Raw genomic sequence first — 13,899 nt, 5'->3', positions numbered from 1 at the left:
TCTGCCAATCCAGAGGTACCGCAAAGTTGCAGAGTCTTGTCAACCAAGATAGCCCCACAGTATCCAGAGCCTTACAGAACTCCGGGCAGACCTCACCCACCCAGGAGCTTTTTAACTACCTCGGCAACCTCAGCCCCAAGCCGTGCTTCCTCATAGGAAGACGTGTTGGTGGATTGAGGAGGTCTTCGAAGTATTCCCTCCACCGATCCACAGTCGAGGTCAGCAGCACACCATCCTCACCATACACGGTGTTGACAGTGCACTGCTTTCCTTTCCTGAGGCGGCGGATGGTGGTCGAGAATCGCTTCGAAGCCATCCAGAAGTCGTTTTCCATGGCTCCTCCAAACTCCTCCCATGACCGAGTTTTTGCCTGCGCGACCGCCGAAGCTGCACAACCCTTGGCCTGTTGGTACCTGTCCGCCGCCTCCGGAGTCCTTGAGCCAAAAGGACCCGATAGGACTCTTTTTTCAGCTTAACGGCACCCCTCACCGCTGGTGCCCAACGGCGGGTTCTAGGATTACCGCCACGACTGGCACAAACCACCTTGCGGCCACAGCTCCAGTCGGCCGCCTCGACAATAGAGGTATGGAACATGGTCCACTCGGACTCAATATCCAGCGTCTCCCTCGTGACATGTTCAAAGTTCTCCCGGAGGTGGGAATTGAAACTCTCTCTGACAGGAGACTCTGCTCGATGTTCCCAGCCATGCCGAAATTGAAAGTTCCTGGTTCAAACCCAGCTTCTGTTGTGTCTTTGGGCAAGACACTTTACACACTTTTCTCCTAGTGCCACACACACTGGTACAAATATATCTCACCACCACCAAGCTTCAATATGGGTTTTCTCAATGTAAAGTGTGGCGACAATTGTGAAAAGTACATTATATATATCATTCAACAAATGTCACTTTAATTACATGAAAAAGGGAAGTGCTGCTTTGGACTCTTTTTTTCTGCACAATGTTTAGTCGTTAAACTTGCATGTTAACTTTTTTTTAGCCAATCTTGCAGCCAAATACATCAAATTCACATAACATGGTATTTGACACATCCTAACTGTTAATATGCTAACTTTTCAGAGTCATATAACTTGGTTTCTGGTCCATTCTGTTAGCATTTCATTTTTGGCTTTGGTTGCAAGGAAGTGCGAGGGCCCGTTCAGCGCTGCTTGCAGCTTTAATGTTTTTTATTTTTGCTTTAATATTTTAGGGTAATTTTATACACATCATTTAGGGGGTATTGAGTTACTTCTCATTCCACCAGCTAAAGTGATGAAACCTCATCATGGTAATCACTGGTCAACTGTTGATGACATCAGTGCTCTTTTGACATATCTTTATTTAATTTTAGTCAAGGTACAAACAGGTGTAAAATTTAATGATTGAGTACAGAATATAGGAAATATAAATAATCGTAAAAGTTCATGTCGACCAACCGGTGCGCTCGTCAGAAACAAACATGTAAAGCGTTAAAAACCTCCAAAAAGTCTTAAAAAGTGAAGAAAAACTGCATTATGCACTACAATATAAAGTCACAAAGTCTTTGCACTGCGACACGTTGCATCATTGAGGGGATCACAGGCGGGTTACGCCTGAATGAGGCGCCAACGTTTTTCCGTTTTCCCCAACAAAAGAATCACTTGCATTTTGATCAGATAAACAGGTGGACAAGCCTGCATCCTAAACCAGGTGTCATCATTATAGCATCATAGCTTAGCATATGAATGCTAAATATGAATTCATTCATGGTTTTTATCAAGGAGTTCATCAGTAAACAGTCTCTGAGTGGCTCGACAACATGTTAGTGTAGTGAAACCATGTTTAGTAGAAGATGGCCGCCATAGGGTCCATGACAACAAATCCGTGCTGTTGTATTTGTGCATCTTAAAAAAAATGTATGTTAGCTTTAAGATAAGCTAATGGATGCATTGTATTCCTTAGCAGACAGTCACATTGTGACCTCACATTGCCTCGTTGCCACGTCGTGGATACTTTCTGGTGGGGGGGCGTGACTCATGGAGTGGGAAGGCTCTGAGCCGCCGTCTGTACCAAGCATGGGCCCAAGGAGGGCAGGGTCCGGGAGGTACGCCTCACTTGAGCAGCGCTTTATAGAGCGTTAGCGAGCGGGCCGTGCTGCCGTCCTGCTCCAGACACACGATCAAGTCCCTGAGGTTGACTCTAGTGATGCGCTGACGTAGCTGCTGGCGGGACGAGGCAGGGCTTCCACTCGACACGACCTGAGTCAAATACAATACTGACTCATTAGTAAGTTCATTGAGGGGGGGGCCATCCTTTTCTGTTTTGACAACACAGATGAACATTACCTCTGTGCAGGCTGTAGTGCTACCCGGCGAGTCCATCCTGCGTTTCTTCCGAGGCCCAATGGCAGCCAGCGCGGTGAGGTTGGCATCTCGTTGTCGGATTTGAGCCAACTCCTGTTGCTGCATCTGTTACAGGACAAAAAAAAAAGTTAGGTTCTTGGTAGGGCTGGATAATTATTCGAATTTCGATTTTTAGCTTTTCACGATCATAAAAATATTACAACGAAAAAAACGATAATTGCCTGCACAGCGTGCATGCAAATTCCTGAGCTTGTACCAGTGAAACAGATGCGGAGCGTATGAGAGAAAAAAAGAGCATGTTTACAAGATGTTTGGGATCTCACCATGGTTGTTACTTTTTATTTGACAGAACACTAGTATTCCTAATCGATAATCACTAAACCTAACAAAAAAAGTACAGCATTTCCGAGTTAACATAACCATGGACAAAGTCACAGAGTTGGCCAATAAAACGGAATCCACTGTTAAACGCAGAATATCACGGAAATTGACATAAATGTAAGTGAAATGTTGTCACTGTGAGAGAAAGGAACATTTGTTTGGGAAAATCATACTGCTCATTCATCCCCGAAAACACATACTTAATTAAACAATGTTGAGAGCAACTAAACTACGAATCTAAAGCTAGCAAGAACAAACCATACAACCACAATATATCTAATCTGTTGTTGTAAACGACATCACGGATGTGAGATCAATGTACAAACAGGACAGCAGTTGCAACTTTTAGAGGCTCGTTTATTTCTATAAAACAGCCTCTGGTCGCCTTAAAACTCGTCAAGCTCGGAACAGCAGCACACTTCCCCCCTTTACAATAACAGCGCTGTGCGGAACATTCGGTCTGGCTGGGCTAACAAAATAAAGGTTTCAAAAAAGTACCTTACACAAGCATAATGCATTTAAAATACTCATTGATACATTTACAAAAAATATTATTGCTTCGACTTTAAATATTGGTCAAAATTGTCCAATGATGTATTGCACCTACAAATGTTAGGATTTTTGCATTTTATAAAATTATTTGTGACACAAAAAGCACACACTCTATGGTGGTAAAAAAGGGAGTAAAAGGTAAAGATTGGAATTTAATACAATTAAAACGGAAAAACTGAATTTTATTATATTGCTATTGTTTTTATTGTTGTTACTATTATTATTTCACTTGTTGTTTATTCATTACTAATTTATATCTCTTCTTCTTTTAAATTATATTATTTAAAGTTGAGTTTTGGCGACTTTTACAATAAATCCTCATCTTTTCAAATTAATGAATAATCGGGTTATTAATCGTGATTTCAATATCAATCAACATAATTGTGATGATTATTTTTGCTTTAGTCATCTTTCCTGTAAAACCAATACATTAGCATTAATTTGTAGCACACGTTTTAAAACGTTGTGCAGAACTTCTCCTCTGACTGATGAGCACAAACCTCTTTGGCCTTCTGCTTCAGGCGAGCCTGCTCGGGATCTTCTTGTCTGGCACGACTCTGCAAGAGAGACACGAAGGCTCACTTCAGTGCTGAACAGGCTGAATGGCGTCACACGTGTGCAAACAAAGCGTAGTCAGTCAGATCAAGACCTTAGCTGCCTTCAGCAGAATTTCTCGCTCTTGCTCGTCCTTCCTCTGCTTCTCCAGACGTTCCAACTGCTCGAAGAAACGAAGCTGAGAGCGAACATCTGACGTCTGTTCGTGATGATCTTCGTCCTGATGACAGAAAACAAAATGTCAGGCTCGTCTAACAGACGCCACATGGACACAGTCCACCTGGACACCTTTTTCTCTCACCTTGACTCCGTCTGCTCGGTGCTGAGCGACCATGGTAACCTTCTCCAAGACCGCGCGCAGTCTGGACTGCGTGGCGTGCGACACCAAGTTGACCACTTCAAGCGGCACCTCGCTCACGCCCAGCTTCCTTGCTGTGGAGGCAACGCAAAACACAAGTATTCAGAACAGTTCACCTGATGGGTGTGTTAGAGGAACATTTTCCCACATTTGAGCAAAATGGATCGCTTTAGAAATTACTGGCTTTGGCCACAGTTTTGTTCATGGAGATAAACACAATGATCTCACTGTTATTTATCCATGTGCACACACACATGTATTAATCTCTCTGGTTTTAATGGGTTCATTAGGTACCAGGTGTGAGGAGCGAATGTGGAGAAGAATGCGTTCGGCATACACACACACACCAAGTTATCTATAAGTTTCGACCCCTGCCAAAGCAAAGCAGCCTATGTGGACAAAAGCATGCAAGGGGGGCGACCATTTTAAAGATTGCTCTGCATTTTTGACGCCTCGGTCCTCTATTTAGTGCTTGTATTGCTATTGTTTGTATTTACTCTTTTTGTATAGAAAAAAATGTTAATCTTCAATTCTAGTCGCCTCTTATTTATTTTAGACAGCCTTAGAATTAAAGAATCTGGGTGGGCTCTTCCCTCCTAAAGAGAGGGTCCCAATAAGAAGGTTGCATATGACGTCACATCCGGTTTTCTTCTCCACGGCTTAATTCACACAATGGCCAAGCAGCTTGAGTGTAGTATTAAAACAAGTGAGAGTGAGTGTAAAGTTTGAGCAGAAAATGCCGTATTGCTGTTCTGTTTTTGGGTGTTCCAGTCGTTCAAATATAGAGATAGGAAAGAGTTTTCATAGAGTCCCGAAAGAAGTGGGTCATAAAGGTAATAAAGTCAGGGAAAAACAAATGTGCATAGAAGGAAATGGCTCTTAAAAACATCTTGTGGAATACAATCGGACCATGCATGTGTCTACAGCCATCACTTTGTAAAATGTTGTTTGAACATTTGATTTGTTTGAGAAACTTTCTGTGATTCAATCCAGTTTATTCTCTACTATATTAGTTGTTTGAAAGCAGAAATAAATGTAAAGAAAGGACAATAGATTGCATTAGTTTGTGTTCTTTTGTGGTGGTTCTGCCTAAATATAACTACAAAGACTTGCTTGGGCAAATAAACCAAAGTCATGTTAAGTCCTAGGAATAAATATTGTGATTGTTGGTCCAATCCACCGTATTTTCTTTCTCGATTTTCCTAATAGAAAATAAAAGCTTAGTTGTTGTTGTTGTTGTTGTTGTGCAGGAAAGCCAAGCGACACAGTGATATTTGTGAGCATCAATAAAATATCCTTAATAGTAATAATAAACTAGACGAATAAATCTCTCGTAGGCTCAACAGCAAAAACAGTTTTTTGACATCGCTAGCAAAGATTCATGCTGAACAACAGGAACATATACAGCTAAATAATGAGACAAAATATGAACTTCACAGCATAAAAATAACTGCAGACATGAATTGTAGATGAGAGTAATATTTGTAACAGGAAATCAACTTCAAACAAACGTATCCTTTTTCTCATTAGCGTCATGATCACAGCAGCCCGGCACTCGTTATGTCAATCAAATACGTTACCGGTGCACGAATAAGTCCAATTTTGTCTTTCATTGATTAATGTTTAATTTGTGGACCCCTCAGATGTAAAGACATGATGTGCCTTCAATATTTTCTTCTCTAAATGCCGTAAGTGACAAGTGAAGTGAGGTAGAAGTAACCTCTTGGTCATGATAAATGGTTTAAATCTTTAAAAAATATATTTTTCTTAAGAGTGCAAAAATCCACTCCATCCCTTTTAAACTATTTTTTTCATGATCGCTTTTATATTTGCCTCTAAATCTTTCAAAAAACGCCTAAATCTGCACTGACGCAGGTAAAAAAAACAGAAGCTTAATGTGGGTTAGACTATCGCCTGAAACCTGGAAGTGCCTCAAGGTCACATGATTGTAAATATATGTATGCACTGAATCGTGTGACCTTTGACCCGTTACCTGTCTCCAGGATGCGGCGGTGCAGGAGGCCAGCGGGCAGGAAGGACTCGTCTTTGCACGAGCGGATTTTGGTGCCGACAAACTCGGAGCTTGTGGCAAGAATGCGAGCGTTCTCCTCGCTGAGGTTGACGCCGGCCATCGAGGCTACGTCGTTGATGTCGTCGTCGTCCCTGCGGAGGTCGACCGTTGAACGACATGTTAGTCGGAAAATGAATTTAATGCCGTTGTCATGGTGACCTAGGGTCCAATACTTCTGGCAACATGAAGCAGTGCAGGGAGAGTAAATACTTTTTAGCCCAACTGAATCAAGCTGACCAATGACCAACACTTCACCTGAAAGTCCCGCCCCCTGGGTCACCCACTTTCTTCTGATTGGCTTGCGCTGCCAAGTTAACAACACTTCTGCCAATGATTGCGGCAGGCCCTCGGACAAGTGTGCCTGCAGAGAACCCAAATGTCACGCCGCTGGTTTAATGTTCTTGCTGCACTTGGTGGTGTGAAGAGGGGCCCACAGGACTCACCGTGGGGTCTGATGGTCTGACCCATGATCATCGACGGACGAGTCTGAAGCGTGTGGACGCCGCCTCGCCCCGCAGCCTAATAAATAAGAAGTGGACAGCGAGGCTAGCATTTAGTGTGGAAGAAGCCTCAGAGGTCCAAGCAAGGAGAAGTCCTTGTTCGGAAACAAGTGTACAAAAGATGGTCACGGTACCAGAGTTGTGCTAGTGAGCGGAGCATTCATTCGAACAGCGCCGGCGACAGGGCTGATGGGTAACCGTGGCCGAATGGCGGCGGTAGTCCCGGCGACGTGGGGACTGGGGGGCGGGACGCAGGCGACAGGTGTGACCAGAGACTGCTGATTGCTAAGTAATGACTGACGCAAAGCGGGAAGAGTTTTCTGGAGACAGAAGATATTTCAAGAAGCGTGGATAGATTAATGATGGGTTAGAGATAACTCCAGCACAGCAAAGCCATGAGAGCGCTGGTACCTTGAGGAAGGGGATGAGGTAGGGCTGTGGTGAGGACTTGAGCTCTGCCTGCAGACGATTGGTGAACTCCTCGGGCTCGATCTTTGCATCCTGGACAAACACAAACGCCAAGTGAAGGTAGGGTTAGATATAGACGATATAAAAATGGCCGATGATAGACATTTTAGTACTATCATTATATCGTGATATTACATCTTGATGACACAAACTTAGGGGTGTAACGGTACGTGTATTTGTATTGAACCGTTTCGGTATGGGGGTTTCGGTTCAGTTCGGAGGTGTACTGAGCGAGTTTCCACACAAACATATTAAGTAGCCAAAAGCTAAAGTCTTAACAAGCTGCTCCGCGTTCTGCCTATGTCTCTGTCAGTACTCTACACAGCACCCAGCATTGTCCCACCCACACAACCATCTGATTGGTTACACACGTAGCGGTAACAGGCAATCAGCAGTGCATATTCAGAGCGGTAACAACCAATCAGCAGTGCATATTCAGAGTGCATGGAATCAGTGCTCCAGCGTCGAGCAGGTAGGTGTTTAGCAGGTGAGCATAAGGCAGTGGACTCTCCCCAAATTATAATAAACACCTCCCAGTCAACTACTAGTAACATCACTATGAGCCCGTTGACGTTCTAGAAACCTAAACGGCAGCTCAGCTCGCTCGCAGTCCTGGATGGGGTGAAGGCTAATTAGCTTTTAGCGTAGCGTTAGCTCATTTTGCGGTGTGTGTTTGTGTGTGAGTGTGTTTGTGTGTGTGTGTGCGTGTGTGTGTGTGTGTGTTACGGACAGCAAAGCCCTGTCTGTCTGTTATTTCACTTTACCTTTTTCTGTGTTGATTGAGCTGTGTTGAAGTAGCAAAAAAGGACATTATGTTAAATGAAGAGTTTCTGTCTCTGATAGTTGATATAATAATGTAACTGCATCATTAAGCCTACATGAACTCCATGGTGTTCAGGGATGAATAGTGTCTCCTAATGCTATTGTACTATTTTTTCAGCTATAGTTACATTAATCATTAGTAATGGAGCAGCCTAGTTTTGAATGGCAGGGTCCCTGCTATCACATGTTGATAAAAATATAACATTTACATAATAAAAATCAACTACAGGTTTCCCAAATGCTGTAATAAATTAAGCATGATGAGTTGACTTGAAACTGTTTAATGTTGCACTTTTTATATGTAGAAGAAAAGTTTTGTCATTTTCTTTAATCTGAGCAACAACTTGAGGCAGTTTAATGTTGATTAACGTGGGCAGAATTATTATAGTGTTCCCAATGTTAAAAGGATAAAACCATTGTTTACAAATTTGGTAAATAAATAACCAAAAAATTTATATTTTGTTGTTTTCTTACTGTACCAAAAATGTACCGAACCGTGACCTCTAAACCGAGGTACGTACCGAACCGAAATTTTTGTGTACCGTTACACCCCTACACATACTAGCTGTGTTCTACAAATTTGACAGCGACGAGAGAACTATTGTGCCCTCAATGCAATGTAGCATCCTTAATAGCGGCTAATGTCCCTCCACCGTGCAGCAAAACCACTTCTAAATCAACAATCCTCACCTCCACGGTGGCAAATAAACATATTTAAGTATAATCACTAGGGGTGATGTTTGATAAGAAATTATCGAGTTCGAGCCCATTATCGAATCCTCTTATCGAACCGATTCCTTATCGATTCTCTTATCGAGTCCAGATAGGTTGTTGTATATGGAAAAAAACACAATATTTGGTTTAACAAAAGCTCACTTTTATTTTATAAGAAAAAAATAAAATAAAATAAATAAATATTGACTGTTACCTCCCTAAAAAAATTAAATAAATAAATATTGACTGTTGTTACCCAAAGTATATTACCGTATTTTCCGCACCACAAGGCGGCCCCGTGTTGTAAGCCACACCTTCAATGAATGGCATATTTCAAAACTTTGTTTACCTATTAGCCGCTCCGTGTTATTAGCCGCACCTACGCTACGCTAAAGGGAATGTCAAAAAAACAGTCAGATAGGTCAGTCAAACTTTAATAATATATTACAAACCAGCGTTCTAACAACTCTGTTCACTCCCAAAATGTAATGTGCAAATGTGCAATCACAAAAATAGTAACACTCAAAATAGTGCAGAGCAATAGCAACATCAATAACTCAACGTTGCTCGAACGTTAATGTCACACAACACACAAAATAAACATTTAAAGCTCACTTTCTGAAGTTATTACTCATCCACAAATCCCTCGAATTCTTCTTCTTCGGTGTGCTTCACTTGTTTTTTGACACCATCGATGATGTGGACGAGCATGCAGTCATAGATCAACAGGAACGGCGCTGCGTGAAAAAAGTCACCCGGTCTTTTCGCGTAAACGTCTATCAACCACTCGCTCATCTTTTGTTCATCCATCCATCCCTTTGAGTTAGCTTTTATGATGACGTCGGCTGGAAAGTTCTCTTTTGGCAAGGTCTTCCTTTTGAATATCACCGTGGGTGGAAGTTTCTGGCCGTTAGCATGGCAAGCTAGAACCACAGTAGGACGACTTCTCATTCCCTGTGGTGCGAATATTCCCCGTACGTGCTCCCGTTGTATCCACAGTGCGGTTCACATGAATATCAAAAGTCAGTGGAACCTTGTACGCGTGTCTCTTAGGAGACATTTTGTGGTCTTTACAGAAACACACAAATGAAATGAAACGTAATATCCACGCGCTTCTTCTTCTACGGGGGCGGGTGCTCACCTTGGCGGTTGCTTACAGTAGAAGAAGAAGCGCTTCCTCTTCTATGGGGGGCGGTTGCTTACCGTAGAAGAAGAAGCGCTTCCTCTTTTACGGGGAAAAAAGATGGCGGCTGTTTACCGTAGTTGCGAGACCTAAACTTTATGAAAATAAATATTAATATTAATCCATATATAAGGTGCACCAGGTTATTAGCCGCAGTCTGCTTTTGAGAAAAATTGTGATTTTTAGGTGCGGCTTATGGTGCGGAAAATACGGTAAGTGGGATTTTTCAGAAAAACAAATATATACAGTAACACAAAAACAACCTGTCTCTGTAATCACTGTAGGTGAATAGCCATGCCTTGAGGCGTTTTTTCCGGTCTATTATTTTTGCTGCTTGTGTGACATCACAGGAAATGACGTAGCTCAGTCTGACTGAGCTACGTCATTTCCTGTGATGTCCCACAGGGCATTTCTTGTGGGACGGCATTCGTTCCCAGGGATTCGAATAAAGAACCAACTCTTTTTCTTAACTATAGTGGCCTCAATAACGGGAACCGGTTCACAAAAAGGGATTCGAGTCCATGGAATCGGTTCTTTTCTTATCGAACGGTTCTTTTCTTATCGAACAACTGGGAGAACCGGTTTCGAACATCATCCCTAATAATCACCCTGGAAAATTAATAGATAAACATGCTACACTACACACTGTAGGAGTATAAGCTAACTGCTAACACCAAGCTAGAGCTCTTGAATGTAAACAAAGGTGGGTGGATCGATACAAATATCAACAGTACCGATACCAAATAAATTTGGTCGATACCGCAGTGGTTAATTAAATATTATAATTATCATCAAATAATCTTTTATCGTTATTGTTTTCAACCTCAGGAAATACGTCCCTGGACACAGGAAGACTATAAGAGCAACCCAAAAATGTAAATCAGAACCAATAGTAGGAAATTATTCAAATATTTTATTGATATTGTTACACAGCGATTCTCTATTTTTCTGTGTGATTATAATTGTGATCAAAATGTAATCATTCAAGGGTCTTAAAAATGTTAAGTATCAGCATTGGTATGACCAATACTGCCCCTGTAACTAATTAGTATATGTGATTGATACCAACATTTGTAGTATGGCTACAAAAGTACTGTAAAGTATTCAAACAATATAAGAATAAGTGCTAATTACATTTTCCAAGAAAGACAGATAGAACCATATTGCAACAAAAAGCTATTAACACAAAATTAGCAAGTATATTAATAATAGTTTTGACAAAATAATACAACTGGAAATAAAGCTTTATGTTACCGTGTACATAAGTAGCCAAATTAGGAGTCTTTGTAACCTATTTTGAAATGGTTCTATCATCACTTATACGCAAAATAATATATTGTAATATATATTGTTATTATAGGACGCTGCAATATATAGCTTGATATAGATTATATAGCTTGATATAGATTTTAGGCATATCGCCTGTCTCAAAGTGAGACACACACACACACACACACACACACACACACACACACACACAATAAAATAGGTTACTTACAAGGAGATCCTGGACCAGAGATTTGACATTCTTGGACGTGTCGGGTGAGGGTGAGTTGTTGGATGCCAACTTGATGAGCATGGCCAGGAAGTTCTTGCATTTCTTCACGTTTTCTTGCATTTCCTGTTGACACAGTAAAAGTCATTGGACTGGCTAACAATCCCGATTGAGTTGACATTGTAAAAAATTGGTAACCGAAGTCAGCCATCAAGCAAAGATCACAGTGGATAGACTCACCTGGGACACCACAGCCACCCTGGTAGTGGGTGTGGCGCTCTGAGCAGGCGAGGCACCGGTCATGGGAGGCGTTGAGGACTTGACGACGGGCGCCGCCTCCGCCGCCATCACCGTTGGGGCCTTCGGAGGCGGGGTCATCATCACTGACACGGCGGGAGCACCGGGTGCGACAGTGATGGCCTTATGACCCAAAACTACAACGTCAACATGGCCGCCACAAGCAAAGACGCATGTCTAAATGTGTCAACGGAGTCACACCTGGACAGGGGAGGAGGTGGAGGACGAGGTGGAGGAGGACGAAGGAGACGGGACCAGTCGGGTTTGAGTGGGGGTGGTCAGGCGGATATTCTGAGGTGTACCAGGTGTCTGCACGCAACAACATCAAACACCAACTGCTCGACACAAGTCAGGTCCTCCAGTCCACAACTCACCGGAGGGGCGTTGCTGACCCGGATGGCGGCGGTTGCAGTTGGAGTGGCGGGTCTTTGAGCGATGTTAGCTACTGTGGCACTCTGTTGCGTCTTAGCCTGCGCCTGGGCCAGAACCTGCTGCGGGACCATGACCAGCTGACCCGTCTCAATCCGGACCAAAACCATTCCTGACATATAAACAGTCAACCCTTTAGGAAGCTCCAAGTAAGACAGACCAGAACCACTTTGAGTGTCACCAAACTTGAGAGTTCGAGCTGTAGTGACTTGACTGTTTTAAACAGAAGAACTTCTACTGAACCAACATGTAGGTAAAGGTGCCCACACAACCCAACAGGTTTTCTGTAAGTTTTTACAAATGCTGAAGTACACTGATTTATATAAAAAAATAAATATGAGAAAGTTCTGGCTCTGGCTTACCTGCAGGCATAGAGAACCCAGGAGGAAGCTGGATGGTGGCCTGCTGCTGAGGCCGAACAGCCAACGGGGGCTGGGGGGTGGCCAGTCGTGTCATCCCAGTCACGAGCCCGGGTCTCTGCTGCTGGACGGATCCTGCTACCGCGGGGACGCCGGCGGGTCTCACCATAGTCACTCCGGGCTGTCCCAGCCCATTAACGGCCAGCTTGGGCGCTGCAGCGGATAGACCCACAACGCTCTGGGGCTGAGTGACGGGCGACATGGCCGGAGCGGGTGGAGGGGCGCCGGTCAGAATGACAGAGTTCCCAGCCGTGGGCTGACCGGGCACAAGAATCTTGCCGTGGTTCACCAACGTAGTCGGCGAGGGAGCACCCGGTGACACCAACTGACCCCCTTTAGGATCTAGTCCGTTCTGAGCAATGCTGACAGTCGGGCTGGGGAGTAATTGTGGGGGGGCGGCGGGAGCCGTAGACTGGGGTCCAGGGTGGAAGTTGGCAGCCATGACAAGAGAGTTACTCGCTGCTGCTGCGGGGGCCACACAGGTAGAGTTCAGCAACTTGACAGCTCCTGCGTTGCCGTTTAAACTTTGCAAGCCCGGCGAGGCAGTCCTGCTGGGTTCGGCTGCCCGCTGGAAGCTAGCGGCAGTAGGCTGGGTGCTCAAAGTTTGGACTCCCGGTGCGGGGACGGTTGAGATCGAAGCAGCAGACCCGAATGCGTGCACACCGCTCCCCCCACCGACCAGGGCTCCGCTGCCGCCAGGGGAGGTAGAAGAAGGGAGAAGCTCGCCAGCGGAAGACTGGAGCTTTAAAGCCGCCTGTATGTGTCCTTGTTGCGGCTCTTGGTCGCGCACTTTCCCTGAGAAGTGACTCGCAGCGGCCGGAGCTCCCTCCCGTTTTCCGGTAGAATAAGACGCAGCGGGTGCTTTTGGTTGCCCCAATTGTGATTCCAAAGAGCCAACTAAGTCGCTGACTGCCTTTTCGTCTACTTCATTGAAGAGCATGTCCTCCAGCGGGTCGGAGGCTCCCGCCATCTTTGATCGTGGACCGTTGTGCAAATCGTATTTTAGAATGTACGCATGCGCGGAGGATCAGCAATGGTTTTGACCATAGAACTAGAAGGAGTAGACTGTGTTTTTTTTAAACATATGCGCGTATAAAATTGTTAGATATACTTTTAAAAATCAGATTATAATTCAGAATTCAGAACTAGCGCAAAACAAGGGTGTGGCATTATTCCACCTTCAGGAACTATTTGTTCGTTTACCTAAAACGAGTGAAAGCTGTGGGTTGCTAAAGCAGGTTAGCTGTTGAGTGTTACAATATATTTGCCCAATTTCCTCAAATATTTTTAAAATGTTCTCTTTATTACTTTTGTT

The 13,899-nt window shown here is 43.8% G+C and overlaps 1 protein-coding gene across 1 annotated transcript; it reads right to left on the bottom strand.

Annotated features, from left to right (window-relative positions):
* Positions 1 to 1,305: 1,305 nt before the first annotated feature.
* On the bottom strand, positions 1,306 to 13,606 carry LOC133646835 (transcription initiation factor TFIID subunit 4-like). The gene is made up of 15 exons (XM_062042653.1): positions 12,528 to 13,606; positions 12,111 to 12,277; positions 11,938 to 12,045; positions 11,680 to 11,859; positions 11,443 to 11,565; positions 7,169 to 7,258; positions 6,892 to 7,077; positions 6,701 to 6,776; positions 6,513 to 6,618; positions 6,180 to 6,349; positions 4,130 to 4,260; positions 3,923 to 4,048; positions 3,774 to 3,830; positions 2,323 to 2,445; positions 1,306 to 2,235 (listed from the first exon to the last, which is right to left on the bottom strand). Exons 1-15 carry the CDS (start codon positions 13,552 to 13,554, stop codon positions 2,089 to 2,091), a joined length of 2,817 nt encoding a protein of 938 aa, XP_061898637.1. The 5' UTR covers positions 13,555 to 13,606; the 3' UTR covers positions 1,306 to 2,088.
* Between the last annotated feature and the right edge of the window lie 293 nt (positions 13,607 to 13,899).

Source organism: Entelurus aequoreus, linkage group LG03, assembly GCF_033978785.1.
Source record: "Entelurus aequoreus isolate RoL-2023_Sb linkage group LG03, RoL_Eaeq_v1.1, whole genome shotgun sequence".
Taxonomy (NCBI): Eukaryota; Metazoa; Chordata; class Actinopteri; order Syngnathiformes; family Syngnathidae; genus Entelurus; species Entelurus aequoreus.
Note: the sequence above shows the minus strand (reverse complement) of the source record. Positions and strands in the feature narration are given on the sequence as shown.

Bases quoted from the DNA above. Each gene is read 5' to 3' on its own strand.
- LOC133646835 (XM_062042653.1), bottom strand. From the start codon at position 13,554: ATGGCGGGAGCCTCCGACCCGCTGGAGGACATGCTCTTCAATGAAGTA. The intron at 12,046-12,110 runs GTGAGTTGTGGA...TGTTGCGTGCAG, and splicing joins GGGTCAGCAACGCCCCTCCG to ACACCTGGTACACCTCAGAA. The intron at 11,860-11,937 runs GTGTGACTCCGT...TTGGGTCATAAG, and splicing joins CCACCTCCTCCCCTGTCCAG to GCCATCACTGTCGCACCCGG.